This window comes from Myotis lucifugus, unplaced genomic scaffold, assembly GCF_000147115.1.
Source record: "Myotis lucifugus unplaced genomic scaffold, Myoluc2.0 scaffold_158, whole genome shotgun sequence".
Taxonomy (NCBI): Eukaryota; Metazoa; Chordata; class Mammalia; order Chiroptera; family Vespertilionidae; genus Myotis; species Myotis lucifugus.
Window position 1 is genome coordinate 1592776 of NW_005871206.1, and position 15406 is coordinate 1608181.

Below are 15406 nucleotides of genomic sequence, written 5' to 3' on the forward strand. Positions count from 1 at the left end.
TTACACCTATGCTGGTTCTACAGGATGAAGTCAAGACCCTGCAGTAAAGTCCCAGGACTTGATTCTCCAAGCACGACCTGTGTCTCTATGCCACTGTGTGTATTTGCTGGTCCCTTTCCCTGGAGCATCTCCTTATCCTTTTTGAGCTCTTATTCATCCTTTGTTCTGGCTGTCTCTGCTATATAACTAATGTTTCATTGACTCATGGTTATGTGAGGGAGATATATACATGTGGATTCCATGGCTGTTGAGAAATGCTCCTATGCCATCTAAATAGATAAGATATCTGGGAGTTTAGTGAACTAAAACACTAAACATAACTAGCTCCTTGGGGAAACATAGGGAGAATTTGGCATTTAGAAGTGATGAAGGAAGGGACTTATTCAAGAGAAGGCTTAGCTTGTTTCAAGGGAGTGTGTGTGGATGAGGGAGCAGAAGGGGGTGTCTCTTCTTGCTCACCCACCTCCAATGGCTCACCCAGAGTCATGGTGTGAAGGGATGGTGATCCCTTCAAGGGCAGGGAAAGGGAGAGCCAACAGCTCTGCTGTCCCCTGTCTGTTGTCTTTCCTGTGCAGTCACATCAGGAACCTCTTACCAGGCTCTCATGGCATCTCTTTCTCGTTCTGTTCCCAGGTGTAACTACTACAAGCCTCCAGGATGGCCATTCAATTCCGTTCGCTTTTCCCTTTGGCATTGCCTGGAATGCTAGCACTCCTTGGCTGGTGGTGGTTTTTCTCTCGTAAAAAAGAGCACGTCAGCAGCCATGACAAACAGGTGGAGGCTAGTGCTGTGGAGCTGAGGGCCGGCCCTGCCATCGAGGAACTGGCCCCTGTGGAAAATGCCTGTCGTGCAGTAGTGTCCACACCCCCCAGTGTCACACAACCAGCAGAAGAGGAGCTGGCCACTGTGTATAAACCCCCCACAGAACCCCCGGCCTTGCTGCGGTCACATCCAGCCTGTCGTAGATCAGAGTCCTCAGGCAGCCTGTCTAACACCACAGACACGAGAGTTCGACCAGGAACATGCAGAGATGATAGTGCAAGGGTGGAACCAGCCCAGATGGGTGATGAAGCCAAGCCTGTTCCTCTAGAGTGTGCCCTTCCATCCCCAAAGGCTATTCGGTTCCCCCACGAAGCCACTGAGGTGTGCAGGCACGAGGCAGGGTGGGGCCAGCAAGGCCAGTCTGCAGCTCCCACAGAGAAGCATGGCCCTGGGGAGAAGGCGAGAGAGATGGGGGCTGAAGGCACTGGCGACGCAGTGTTGGGAGAAAGTGGGCTAGAAGAAGGTGTGTTGTCCCTGGAGCATGGCTCTGCATTACAGAGCATCAAGGCGCCCAGCATGACTCCCTTGGGAGGAGGGGGAGAGGAAAGGAAGAGCAGCCCACCTCAGGTGGAGGGGGGCACAGCAGGGAAGTTGATGACTAGCTTTAATGAATTGGCTCATGTGGAGCAGGCCAAGGATGATGAAACAGTGGCACCCTGTGTCCAAGGAGGCCGAGCCTGGGATGGAAAATTGAGCAAAGAGGAGTCCTTGGATAAAAATGAGGAGATTGAGCAGGCTGCCTACCAGATCATCTCCAAAGTGATATTGGATGCAACTGAAGAAGTGCTGGCCACCACTGTGGGCAAGATGGCAGGTTGCATGTATCAGGCCTCAGCCGGTCAGCTCCAAGGGCAGAAGGAGGAGAGATGTGCCCCAATCTGCCAGAACACTGCCCTCAGGCAAGATGCCTTGGAGCCCACTCAGGCCACAGTGGAGGCAGCCACAGCGAAGGCAGTCTTGGACCCATTGGAGTCAGCTTTGGACCCGTCGAAGTCAGCCTTGGGCCCGTCGAATGCTGCCCTCCCCTTGCCAGGCCTGCCAGCAGAGGACCTGCTACCACCACCAAAGACCTATGTGAGCTGCCTGACCAGCCCTCTGTCCAGCCCCACCAAGGACACAAAGCCAAAGAACTCTGTGCACCACATCGCCCTGGCCCCCTGCCCACCACCAGCCGCCCCCCTCAGAGAGTCGCTGGACAACACAAGCGTCCTGGTGGAAGATGCTGGCTGTGTCACCTGCATGTCTGACAATAGCCAGGGTGTCCCTTCAGAATCCTCCTCCGGGCAGTGCTCAGATTCCGTCAGCACTTCAGGGCTCGAAGACTCTTGTACAGAGATCAACTCAAGCCCTAGGGACAATGCTACCACCTCACCACTGCCACAAAGTACTGTGCCCTTCAGCAATGGGGTGCTGAAGGAGGAGTTGTCAGACTTGGGGACTGAGGATGGATGGACCATGGATGCGGAAGCAGATCATTCGGGAGGTAGGAGGGTCTTGGCGTTCCTCACTCAGAGGACGCGGGTCTCCCTTTATGTAGTAGGAAAGGCTGCCTCTCTCTCTGCTACTTCTGTGTCCCAATCGGCGTGCAGAAAGTCAGGGCACAGCGGAGAGCTGGTGGGTAACTGAAAATTTAGGCTGCCTTAAACCCAAAGCCATGGGAGTTGTAACTTGTTTTGGCAGCCAGTGACCCTCCCTAGCCCATCTGACAAAATCAGATCAAAGTTGGGTTGGGTTCACCGATTAACCTAATTGTGCCTCTTTTTCTCTTTTAAACCCTAACCTGTTAATTTTTTTTTTTTTAATGGAGAGAGGCCTCCTTAGCTTTAATTCTCTTGAGTACCGAGAGTAGGTGTGAGGTTTTTTTTTAATGGTTTATTTCCTTTTAACCATGTGCTTGTTCCCATGTCTTCACCTGCTTTCCTTCTCCAGAAGCTCTTTCCTGGTAAGTGCCCAGAGACTGGCCCCAGCTTTGCGTACTTGTGGGAGGCTCGCGCTCTGCTGCGTGTTGCTGTCCCCTTTGCAGAGCGCCTCAGCCATTTTCTTTCTGTGCAGCTGCAGGTCCACCCCCGGGAAAGAAGGGCACTTGGGTAACGAAGTGCCCACTGGGTTTTTCAAGTGCTGACCCCAGCGTAGACAGTTCAGACCGCTAACTTCCAGGTCAGCAGCTCCTGACCCTGTTTTTGCAGCTCCCCTGGGGCATTTTCATTGATCTCTTGGGAAGAGGCATTCCCCTCCGGGTCTCTGACTGGCTTGCCCTGGGACCTTTTCCTATCATTTCACCTTGAGGCAGGTTGGGACTCTTTCTTGGGAATTCGGTACTTTGAGCAGCTGCTGGTGTGTACCACACATTACATTTTACCACCTCTAAGGTGCTATTGATTATGACACTACTGTTTTTTGTGTACCTTGGGAAGAAAAAAAAATGCTGCCTATCATGAATATAGTAGGCCAGAGACTGTAAGATGCACTCTAACTTTAAGGATGTTAAAAGTTGTGTGTTTTTTTTTTTAAGGCATTTTAAAATGGGTGAAAAATCTTAAGAATAAAGGGGTTTCCCTTTGCCTCTTGCCCCTCAGGTTAATTAACAAGCCCTCTGGCCTTGTCATTGCCAATTCTAGATTGATAGTAGCTATGCAGAAGGCTTCCAAGTTTAGGCCTCGCGGAAGAGGAGGCTGTGACTGAGCATGGTGATGTGCGGGGACGTTGGGGACGGTAGATAGAAGCCTGGTAGTGCCAATCACTGAGCACTCAGTTGTGCCAAGTACCAGGCTGTGTCTTACCGACCCACCTCCATTCTCATGGTAGCTCTGCCTTGTGTGTGAGAAAGCTGGAAGATGGCCTTTGAGTGAAGCCTGCTAGAGTCCTGGCGTGGTCCGAGCCACCTCTGAGTGTCATCGGGGTGGAAGGTACCATCCAGTCCTGCTCTGTCGGATAGAGGCTGGGGCTGGCATTATTAGAAGGGTATGGACTGACTGTGACCAGTTGTTCTTGGGGGATGCCTGCATCTAATATCTGGCTCCAGGGACCATGTGGACCTGTTGGCCCATCACCTCCCGCAACAGGTGATGTTAAGGGATGAGGTCACTTTGATGGTGATTTAGCTGGGAGTGAATCTCCTAAGCTTTACTCCTTTGCATCCAGATAGTACATGGGATTATGCCCAGGGTCTGGAGAAACCAGTGCAAGATAACCTAATTAGTAGAATCTCAGGAGTCCTCTATTTCTGGCAATCGAGTTGTCCATATTTAAATGAGAGCCACTTAAGTGGGTTTGGCCCTCTGTTTTTCTTTGATGGTCCCCTTGGTACACTCTTGGTCAAGAGTGGAGCAGCCCAAGTCAATGCTAGGCTCCTGCTGCCCACCCTGTCCTCTTGGGAGTGAGCTTTAGCTCAGTCTTTGGACCAGGGCATTAGAGACACGCCATGAGCTCAGAAGAGCATTCAGAGTTGCACAAGTCGGGCCTAAGCAGGGGAAAAGGAGGGTCTCATTCCTGTGTCCACTTTTGGCAGGGACCTGATCGGGAATAAGAATGGGGTCCTCGGACGTACCAGCGACAGGGGACTTTTTCTAGCTCTACTTGGCTGAAGGCCACTGACTGTGAGCCTAGGCCAGGGGCCTTGGGACCTAGGGACTCTTGGTCTGAGGGGCTGGCATTGTCAGAGGGTGTGGACTGGCTGTGACCAGTTGGTCTCAGGGGAGACCTGCATCTAATATCTGGCTCCTGGGAGCATGTGAACCTGTTGGCCCCTCCCCTCCCCCACACTCAGGACTCCCCTTTCCTGGGCCAGTTCTTTCTTCCCAGTTCACCACTTGTCTGCTCCAGCAGCTGTGGCTGGGTGTGGCTGCCAATTAAGTAAGTTGGACTGTAAATGACAAGCTAAAATTAGGTATATCTACACCCCCAGCCCTCCTTTCATTGGGGTTGTTCTGAACCTTCTAGACTTCCAGTTGACAGTCACCTGCCAAGCTTGAGGAGGGGGCGGGGGGTGGGGGCCTCGGGCCTCCCAGGAATGTGAGTTTGGGAGTTGTGCGTTATTAATTGCTCTGAGCTGGTGTCTGGGTGTCTGTGCATGCTGCTTCCTCCCCTGCAGGCTCGGACGGGAACAGCATGGATTCAGTGGACGGCTGCTGTGGGCTCAGGAAAACTGACGGTTTCCAGAATGCCCAGGGAGGCTCCAATCCTAAGAAGGTCGACCTCATCATCTGGGAGATTGAGGTGCCAAAGGTAAGGGCTGCAAGCTAAAAGTTCCCCTGGGCCCAGGTTCATTGGGCTTGGGGGTGGGGTTTAGGGGAGGGACAGTCAACCTGGAGTGGCTGCTCCCTCGTGAGCCCAAGGCTGAGGGGAAAGGGAATGCTCTACTTTGCCAAGGTTCAAAGAACTTCCTGCAAAATGGAATTTCTCCAGCTGCCTTGGGAGTGTCCTATTCTTGTCCTCTTCTAACTCCAGGCCTCTGTTTTTTTGTGTGTGTCCCGGGCCTCCGATCTGCTTGGAGATGCTAGCAAAACCAGATAGAGGACATGGGCCAGCAAGGAGTCCCTCACTGTGCTCTGCCCAAGCTCTCCAATGCAAAGTATTTTATAATTGAGCACAGCATAAATCCATATTTTAGAAAACTTGAGAAGTATAGAAATGTATAAAGAAAATAAAAATCAGCTCTAATCCTACCCCCGAGAGTGACTGGGAAGGCTTATTTCCTTCTCGTCTTGTATGTACCCTGTGGTTTTTAAACACAACTGAGATTATGTTGCTTTAATTAATGCTTTTAAATATTTAACAATTTAATTTTCCTGTGCTTCTCTTTGAAAATGTAATTTTAACTGCATTATTCATTGTGTGAATGTCAATTTACTTCACTGCTCCCCAATTCCGGGGTGCTTAAGTAGTTTCTAGCTTCTTGCTATTCTGACTTATAACTTATTAGCTTGGTCTTGATGTTTATCTCTGGGGCTCAGAAATAATTGGCCCACTTCATTCTCCGGGGACATTTAGCTTCCTGCCGTGTGAAGACTTCGCTGGCTTTGAACTCAGGGTCAGGCAGGCAGCTCGGGCTCATGGTACTGGCTCTCTCAGTTGTTTGCTCCCCCAGTGATCCTGATAACCAACATGCCCTCTTCTCCTTTATTGGCTGCAAAGGGCATACCCGAGCAGCTCTGGGCGCTGAGGGACAAGGCCCCTAGGAGCTCCATGGGGGTGGGGTCGTTTGGGAGTGATTCAGAGCTTCTTATGTCATGGCTAAGTTTGGCTCCTGCTTTCTGCCTTGAAGTCTGGTGTGCTGGGCATTCTGTGAGCTACGGGCTCTGAAGGCGCCAGCCTGCTGTTAATTGGCAGCAGGAGCCCAAAGGTTCTTTCTTAGACCTTTATTTTCAAATCGAGACTCTATCTTTGGTCCTGAGTAGACTTGAGGAGGTAGAAGAGTTGTAAATCCACCCTTGTGCTGAAACATCTCATAATCTGGATCTGGGAGAAGAAAATGCTGCCTTTGCAGCTTTCTGGATTCAGACCACATTGTCGGGGATGAAATGGGAACTGCTGAGTCCTGGAGCCAGACTTGCAGTGCAGCTGCTTAGTAGCTGTGTGATGTTGGGTGAGTTACTTAGCCTCTCTGGGCTTGTTTTCCTCATCTGTAAAATGGAGATTAAAAAGGTATCCATTTCATAGGTATTGTGAGTAAATGCAAGTGCTTAGAATAGTGCCAAGGAAAGGAGTGCTGACATGTTAACAGATGATAATATGTTTGAGTTTGACCTTGTGAAAAACAAAGGTAGGTCTTTGGGAGTGGTTTTGGAAGAATTGGTTTCCCATTAACTAACTCTTTTTCTCAGCACTTAGTTGGTCGGCTAATTGGCAAGCAGGGGCGGTATGTGAGTTTTCTGAAGCAAACATCTGGTGCCAAGATCTACATCTCCGCCCTGCCTTACACCCAGAATGTCCAGATCTGCCATATAGAAGGTCAGTGGGTTTCAAGCCCCTTTAGATGCCTTTCTTTCTAAGGCAAAATTTAACACCTTAAAGGCGCACTTGAACTCTAGAAGTCCTGTGGAATGGGGTGTGGTTTTGTTCTGTTTGTCTTACCTGCTGTGACGACTCCTTCCTCCTTCTCTTAGGTTCTCAGCATCATGTAGACAAGGCACTGAACTTGATTGGGAAGAAGTTCAAGGAACTGAACCTCACCAATATCTACGCTCCCCCACTGCCTTCACTGGCACTGCCTTCTCTTCCAATGACTTCCTGGGTGAGCATGTTCCTGGGGGACCAGGACTTCTTGCATCCCTTTCCCCCAACAAGAAACTCCCAAGACCATGGCCAAGAGCTCATTGATGCCTCTGCCCTCTCGCTTCTAGCCTTCATTGGTCAGTTCAGCTTCTAGCCTGTGTCCTCTGGGGAAGGCTCAGGAGCTGGAGTGCCTCTTAGTCCCTGATTGGAAGGACCACTCTCCCCTGGCTCTGCCACCTGGGCACCCTATATGTTCAAGGCATTTGCCTAGAAAGGACTGTAGTCCACCCAGGAGATTAGGCGGGTCCAGGCTGGTGTGGAACTCCTTGAAGCTGGAGCAGTGTCTGGATGAGGCCCCTGCTGGGGGCTCAAATGGGCTTTCCCTTAGTTAAGGCAAATCTAGTGGTGGCCCTGATGAAGGATTCCCTTCCCCATCCCGCTTCCCAGGAGGTACCTAGAGTATAAAGGAGAAGCAGTAACCCCCGCCAGGCCCAGGAAGCCATGTGGCTCTTCGGAGGTTGCCCTGAGAGTTGGGCAAGAGAAGGAGCTGACATCTCAGGGGTCCCTGTGTCCTGGGCAATTGCAGAGTCTCTGGGGCTTGTCACTCATGTCCTACAGTGTACCTCCCCGCTATTTGGGCCTCATCTTACTGAGACCACAGTCATGTGCCATCTAGTGACAGGGATTCATCCGAGAAAGGTGTGTTAGACGATTTTGTTGTTGGCGTGAACACAAGAGTTGTAACCACACAAACCTAGATGGTACAGCCTACTACACCTGGGCTGTGCGAGACACCAGCATTGTATATACAGTCTCTCACTGACCAGCACGTCATTATGATGCGCGCGGCTGAACATGCTGCCTCAAGAAAATTGCCTGCCTGGCTTTTGTTTAGGACATTGGGCTTTTTGGTTCTGTATCTTGCCCCCCCGCCACCCCCCAGAGACCCTTGTGCCTTGGGGGAAGGGATGCTGCCCTTTTCCTTTCCCGTGGATATTTGGGAGTGGGCTGAACCTCACCCCACCCTTCACTTCTGAATCAGTGTTTTCCTCAGGAGGCTTGGCCCCAGACCCACTCTTTATTTTTAGATAATTGAGTGGTTGGTGTGGCTTCCTTCCCTTGTTTTCTGTGTGGCTCAGTGGGCCTAGAGGGGTGGAGGCCAGGACTCTCAGCCAAGCCTCTTGTGCCACCTGGATGGAGGATGCACGAGATGTGCTGCTGTGTCCACAGCACCAGGATGGTTTCTGTAGCTTAGCATCGGGAAAGCGAGGATGTAAGGACAGTTCTTTCAGAGACTAGTCTTGGCCTCTTCCAGGGCCTTTAAGGTGGGGCCTGGCCACGGAGCAACCCTACATTCCAAATCCCAGCATGAAATGAGTTGGGAGGATGTCTGTGGAGCCCAGAGAAGAGCAAATATGACTCTGACTGTTGCAGACTTTGACGGTGGACCCTTGCTGACAGAAAGGTAGAGTAGAAAGATGCTGTCAACCCATAAGCTCCTGGGGTCAGCTGCAGGCCCAGAGGAGCTAGCTGAGGGGCCTGACGGCCTGTCCACCTTGGCACCTTGCTCTCAATGGCTGCCTCATTCCCTTTGGCCTTCCTGGGGTCTTATAGACTCAAGATGCTGGAGGTGGGGGATGGGGAGCTCTGGCCAATAGACCTTGGTCAGGTCAGTGGGAGGCCCGGCACGACCCCCACAGCCTGCTCCTTGGAGCTTCCCTGTCCAGCCCTGTGTGAGGTTGCCTCTAGTGGTTACTTACGGTACGGCAGGACAAGGGCCACAGTGGTGTCTAAGCACTTTGCATGCTCAAGTAGTTTTCTTCGAATCCCTGCCAGCTGGGTGCCATGTGCTTTGGGTTGCCATGTTCTTTTCAAAGAGGTGCCAGTTCAGAGACTTGTCCTGGGACCTCAGGGCTTAACCCAAACATGAGAAGAGAAGGATTGCTGAAGTGCCTGCTACCCCTCCCCTCTCCACAGCTCATGCTCCCAGATGGCATCACTGTGGAAGTGATCGTGGTCAACCAGGTCAACGCGGGGCACCTGTTTGTGCAGCAGCACACGCACCCTACCTTCCATGCACTGCGCAGCCTGGACCAGCAAATGTACCTCTGCTACTCTCAGCCTGGAATCCCCACCTTGCCCACCCCGGTGGAAAGTAAGTGCTGCCGCGCAGGTCGGCAGGAGCCAGGCCAGGGAAGAGGTTTGGGGGTGGCCTGTTCTGCTCCTGGGACCCTTCATGGACCAGCATTCCTGACTTCTTGCCGTTGGCATGGAGTACTCTGGGCTGAGTTGCCTGGCTAGCACAAGCTGCTCTTTGTACTGGCTGACGGAGCCATGGTGTGGAGTGGAGCTTTTTGTTTTGTGTTTCTTAAAATATATTTCTATTGATTTCAGAGAGGAAGGGGGAGAGAGACAGAGAGAGAAACATCAATGATGAGAGAGAATTATTGATCAGCTGCCTTCTGCACTTCACACACTGGGGATTGAGCCCACAACTGGGGCATATGCCCTGACCGGGAATTGAACTGTGACCTCCTGGTTCATAGGTTGACACTCAGTTACTGAGCCACACCGGCTAGGCTGTATTTTACTTTTTATTCCGGTTCATCTGTGTCCGTCTGAGGCTCCAGTTAAGTTTCAGAGCACATGAATGTAGGTGAATGCTTTTGGTCTGGATGATGTTTGGATGGCACCCATGCTAGGCTGAATGACCCACATCCAGGTGCTTCTGTTGGCCAGTCTTAGGCTCTGGGGAGGCTTCAGAGACTCCTTGCCGTTCCGGTTCCCTGCATCTTGGAGTTGCAGGCCTCTGGGAAGGAATGTGGGGAGGTGGGTAGCCTGGACTGCGCAGCCCTTGGTGCCCTGGCCTGGGCCAGGCTTGCCCACAGCTCTCTCCTGCCCTGCAGTAACAGTCATCTGCGCAGCCCCCGGTGCGGATGGTGCTTGGTGGCGAGCCCAAGTGGTGGCCTCCTACGAGGAGACAAATGAAGTTGAGATTCGCTATGTGGACTACGGAGGATATAAGAGAGTGAAAGTAGACGTGCTCCGGCAAATCCGGTGAGTCCAGGCTCCTCGCACAGGCACACACTTGCTTAGGAGGGGATGGGTTTCTGTTGGTTGGCTCAGTTCTACTAAGCCTGGGACACAGAGCAGTTAATTCTTCTGCTACCTGCTCTGCTTTAGCATTCTGATAGAAACAAACTCCATTGCTCACCTCAGCCAAACTAAGCCAGATAGGCCTATCTTAGAAGAATTCCCCTGAGTATCATATGGCAAAAGCAAAGCAGGTTTTTTTTTTTTAGGAGTTTGATGCAAGAAGACCCTCTGAGGTCAGGCTTGTGGCAGAACTGGCAGCCTGCCTTCAGGTGTATGGGGGCTGAGTCCATCATGGGTATCTGCTGCCCGTCATGAGTATCTGCTCTGCTTCACCCTGGACTGCTGGGCTCATGGCACTAACAGAAGATAACTACCAGCCTGGAGTGGAGTTGGCCTTCAGGGCCATGTTCAATGTGTTCCTTTCTTGTTGCTCTAGGTCTGACTTTGTGACCCTGCCTTTCCAGGGAGCAGAAGTCCTTCTGGATAGCGTGATGCCCCTGTCAGGTAACAGGTGTGGGCTTCTGGCAGGGGGGTGTGTGTTGGGGGGGGCGGGCAGTTGAGAGTAGGTCTTTTTCTTTGAGAGCCTCATTTTCACCTGGAGGGCTTATGCTAACATGGATTGCTGGCACTGTCAGTTTCTGATTGATAGATAGCTTTGGGCCGAGGCCTCAGAACTTATATTTCTGAGTTCTCAGGTGAGGCTAATACTGCTGGCCCATGGACCACCCTTCCAGGTCCACTGCTCTAGACTTTACCTGGGCCTCCAACTTAGAGAGGCTTCTGCTGCAGGTGCCTTCCAGATGTAGTCCAGACCCAGAGTCCTAGCACCTGAGGTTGAGGGCAGGCATTGAGACCATCGGCACTCCTCAGCTGGGCCTCAGCTTCTGGGGGCGCTGTGGGGACCACACTAACACACACCTGTCCACTGTGGTGTCTTAGACTGATCACATTGCCTGAGGGAAGGTGACTGGCAAATTACTTAGCCTCAATTCCTACCTCCCCCCTCTGGAAAATGGGGCTTTACCTGTTTTTCAGAGTGGCCAAGGAAATTACATGAACCTAGAAGCTGGGATGTGGACACTGGTCAGGTAGCAGCTACTTATGACCAGGAGTTTTATATTTACTAGTCCCTTGATTTCATGCTCCTCCCTCCCAGGTTTGCCCCATCTAATCATGTTCTTGTCTAAAGTAATGAAATGCTTTAGAAGCACTATAGTCTGACTGTAGTAGTCTTGTTGGCTAGAATGCTAGGCAGGGTCTTCATTTTTGTTTCTCTTTATTACTTTGACCATGCCCAGCCTTCTTCTCCATTTCTATCTGTCTCAGGACTTATCCAGGCTCAGCTGAAAGGTTCCCTCCTCCATAAGATATTCTCAGACTTTCATAAACCTGCCTCTCACTTCCTTACCATCTCTTGCCTTGGGTGTGTTCTTGCATGTAACTTCTATAATCTGACGAACAAAGCTGCCTCAGTGTCCTGCCTGCCGTTCTATAGTTACTGCCCGTATTGGGCTGTGTGGCCACTGCCTGGGTTTGAATTCCACCTGCACCACTCTCAGAGCTGGTTGACCTTCTGCCTTTGTCTTACATGTTCCCACCTATAAAGTAGGGTAGCCCCTTCCATCTTGTAGGGTGTTAACTGATGCAGTGGAAGAACGTATCCAACATGCTTAGCCCGGTCAGCCCCCAGATAAGCGGTGGTGATCATGTTTCCATTGAAGGCAGAGTTTCTGTCCATCTGGTCCCTGTAGGTGGATAGCACACAGCAGAGACCCTGAGTGTGTAGAGACCTGGGCTCTATTCTTGACAACGGTGGCTCTCTCAGGTGAAGGTCTCAGGCTTTGTGGCAGTATCTGAGGCCTTTTACTTGGAACACACCTGGAAGTGTGTAGGTGACAAGAGCACCTGGCCTCAGTGAGAGTCTAAATGCTGCTTTTCCTTCTCCTAAAGACGATGAGCACTTCTCTCCTGAGGCGGATGCAGCTGTGAGCGAGATGACTGGAAACACAGCACTGCTGGCTCAGGTGTGTGGCTGGTGGGGGGGAAGTGGGGCAGGTTGCACAGGCTCTGTTTGAGGAACCTCCCAGCTTCTGCGGGGACCACCGGCCTCACTCATCCAGCATCTGGGCCTCTTGGGAGCTGACCTTTTAGTGCCTGCCTTCCTGTGGTTCCTGCCCTGGGCTGGCTAGCCGTCTTCACAGAGAGGCACACGAGGTCACTTCTAAACAGACTTGTTTTTCTGTTTGTTTTCAGGTGACAAATTACAGTCCAACTGGCATTCCTTTGATCCAACTGTGGAGCGTGGTAGGAGATGAAGTAAGTTCTGTCCTGTTTCCCTGCGTTACTGGCCAGCAGTGATGATTGACGTGGAGCTAATCAGAGGATGTAACTACAGACCAGGGTCTCCCAGGGGCAGTTAGCGATGTCTGGAGCCCTTTGTGGTTGACACAGTTGGGAGTGGGTAAAGGGCAGGGATGCTGCCAAACATTTTACAGTGCACAGGAGAGCTCCCACAACAGAGAATTATTTGGCCCAAAATGTCGGTGGGCCTTGCTGGACCTTCTGTCCATTGCGTTTTCCTCTCCTCCATCGCGTAGTATTAAAGCTTAGATTTCTCAATGCATTGGAAAGCCTGTCCTCATGCCAGTAGAATACAGAAGTAAATGCCCCTGTTGGCCCAGAAAATGAGTCACCCCCCCCACCGCCATTACTAGTGCACCTGTTGCCACGGTGGCCGCCTGGACCTGTAAGAGGGAGCATCGCGCTGGCTTGAGGCATGGCCCCTGGGTGCCGTGGGCAGAGCTTTCAAGGGGACTTTCTCTTCTAGGTGGTGTTGATAAACCGGTCGCTGGTGGAGCGAGGACTTGCTCAGTGGGTAGACAGCTACTACGCAAGCCTCTGACCCCTGCCACAGCCGCTCGAGTCTTTTTTGCACTGTTGGAATTGGGCTTGACACTCAAGGCAAAGACTTTACATCAGAATAACAAATGTTGTCTTCCTCAGAAAGTCCTGTTTTTTTGTTTTGTTTGTTTTTTTAAAATATTGCAGTCATGTTGAGAAAGGTATTTTGTCTCTGAGACAAGGAAGGAGCTGTGGGTTCTTTTTAAAGCCATAGGATGGTGTTTAACAAGCCAGTCAGGTTAACCTGGTTCTAAGCTGTTAAAAAAAAAGTGGAAGAAAAACTGTCTCAACCAGTTGTCCCATTCTCCCCCTCCCGCCCATTCCTCTCTTCTTCCTTCCCACTCCCCCTCACCCCCAAGCCAAACCGATGGGAGCAGACAGGCCAAGGGATGTGTTGCTTGTTTGAGAGGGTTTCTTTTGCTTCAAAATCTTTCTTCAGGGAGCAGGACATGAACTGACTAATTGGTATTGATTATTTGTACAGCTGACATAAATGAATTTATGATGTTAACCAGTTTTTATAAACTTCACCTAGGTGTCTAAGAAGACAGACTTTTTAATGCATATGTAAATACAAAGCAATCAGACCTCTCTCTGGCCTTGGTCCGTGGGAGAAGGGAAGTGTTTGTTACCTGGCCAAGCCTGGTTGTGATTTGTAACCGTTTTCTATTTGTGCAAACACTGTAAATACGTGTTTAAAAATGTAATATTTTATACAAGATACACTGGAGAACAAAGGGAACTCAAGGTTTTCACTTCCGCAGTCCAGCTGCCCATCAGCTCCTCCACTGGGGCTCCCGTGGCGCCCCACATATTGAACAGGGTGACTGTATGATATAGATTGTGATCCGGGATTTTTTTTTTTCTGTACAAATTTGTTTAAAAAAAAAAGCAGCTCATTGAATTACCTTGCAATGGTGTGTTTGATTCTTTTTTAAACTGTTCTCCCGCGTTGTGCAATTTTAAAATAAGTAACTTAAGCTTATATAAATCTTGAATTGTATACTCTAGAGCTTTGAGTTCATTTGTTCCATGGTAAAAGGGTTGGGGAGTAAAGAGGGTGGCTGTAGCATGGTGGGGCTGGAGAGCTATGGCTCTTTGAAGACAGGTTAGCCAGAAATTTCCACCTGGCCTTTTCCCCTCCGTGACCCACAAGGTGGCAGCAAGCGTCCTCTGGCTTCCCCAGTGAGTATCTCAAAAACGGCCAAGCTTGAGTTTAAAGCGCTGGTTTCCAGAATTCTTTGGTTATGCTTTTTTTTTCTTCTTTTGTTAAACCACACCAGAGGATACTTTTTTCATTGCTTTTCAAAGAGATTGGAAGGGAGGGCAGAAGGAGGGAGGAGAGAGAGAGAGAGATCCGATGTGAGAGAGACATATCAACTGCTTCCCGCATGTGCCCTGACGGGGGGTGGGGGTGGGGGGGGTGGGGGTCGGGGGGTCCATACCCGCAACCCTGGTGTATGACCTTGACTGGGAATCATACTCACAATCCTTCTATGTGTAGGCTGATGCTTTAACCACTGAGAAACACCGGCCAGGGCTGGTTATGCATTCTTAAAGGTCTATTAAGTTATTACCACATAGTGCTAAGAATGATATAAAATATACATACATGTCGAGAGCAGATGATACATCTTGACTTACCAGTCCCTCCTCAAAGGCAGGCTCAGGCCTCTGGGGGTCTCTAGGGAGCTGAGATAGCCCCAGGGTCCTTCACACTGAAAGAATTCTCCCACAGAGCTTCGCTAACGCATGGTTAAAGCCTCAGTTTCCCTCATCTGTAGGAAGAGGTGGTGAATGGTGCCCATGAAGTGAAATCATGGACCTGCGCCTGCTGTGCAGAGGGGCCACACGAGCTCTCATGCAGTCTAGGCTGTCGGTAGCCCCAGTCCCAGCGGTGATCGGTGTGATTCAGCCAAGTCGTGTTACAGCAGGTCTTGGCCTTTTCTGTGCAGCCCTCATCACTGGAGCAGCGAGGGAATATGGAAGACCTCAAGTTAGTTTGGGGAGAGCTTGCAAAGCCTGGTGTGCAGATTTGGACTTATATTCGGGAGCCATCGAGGGGTTTTAATGGAGGGAACCACACAGTTTTGGTGCAGGGAGGAAGATGGGGAGGTGGATGAACCAGAGACCAAAGCCAGGGGCTCCCTCTGGGATGTCTCCTGGGTGACAAGCAATGGGGTCGGCATCCCTGGATAAAGGCCCCGTGGAGAGAGGGGAGAGCAGTGGGGGAAAGGAGGTGGGCTGCCCACGTGTCTCAGGTTCTTTCAGCTGAGCCTTTGGGGTTGGTTTATTAAACACGCTGGAGGTTGCTGAAGGCATGTACTCTTTGAAAAAACACTTCTCCGATTGTTGTGAGCCTTTCTAGGGTTCT

At 50.9% G+C, this 15406-nt stretch overlaps 1 protein-coding gene across 2 annotated transcripts in view; it reads left to right on the forward strand.

The window, feature by feature from the left end:
• The window catches only part of AKAP1 (A-kinase anchoring protein 1), a 29885-nt gene extending 15845 nt beyond the window's left edge, over positions 1-14040 (forward strand). For both annotated transcript variants that reach the window (XM_006095595.3, XM_023759580.1), the window contains exons 2-11: positions 634-2305; positions 4913-5046; positions 6645-6771; positions 6927-7054; positions 9013-9190; positions 9942-10092; positions 10568-10635; positions 12082-12155; positions 12385-12447; positions 12959-14040. In XM_006095595.3, the coding sequence (XP_006095657.1) occupies positions 658-2305; positions 4913-5046; positions 6645-6771; positions 6927-7054; positions 9013-9190; positions 9942-10092; positions 10568-10635; positions 12082-12155; positions 12385-12447; positions 12959-13033 (2646 nt within the window). In that variant the 5' untranslated portion in view covers positions 634-657 and the 3' untranslated portion in view covers positions 13034-14040. The remainder of the gene's footprint in view (positions 1-633; positions 2306-4912; positions 5047-6644; positions 6772-6926; positions 7055-9012; positions 9191-9941; positions 10093-10567; positions 10636-12081; positions 12156-12384; positions 12448-12958) is intronic.
• Positions 14041-15406: the final 1366 nt, after the last annotated feature.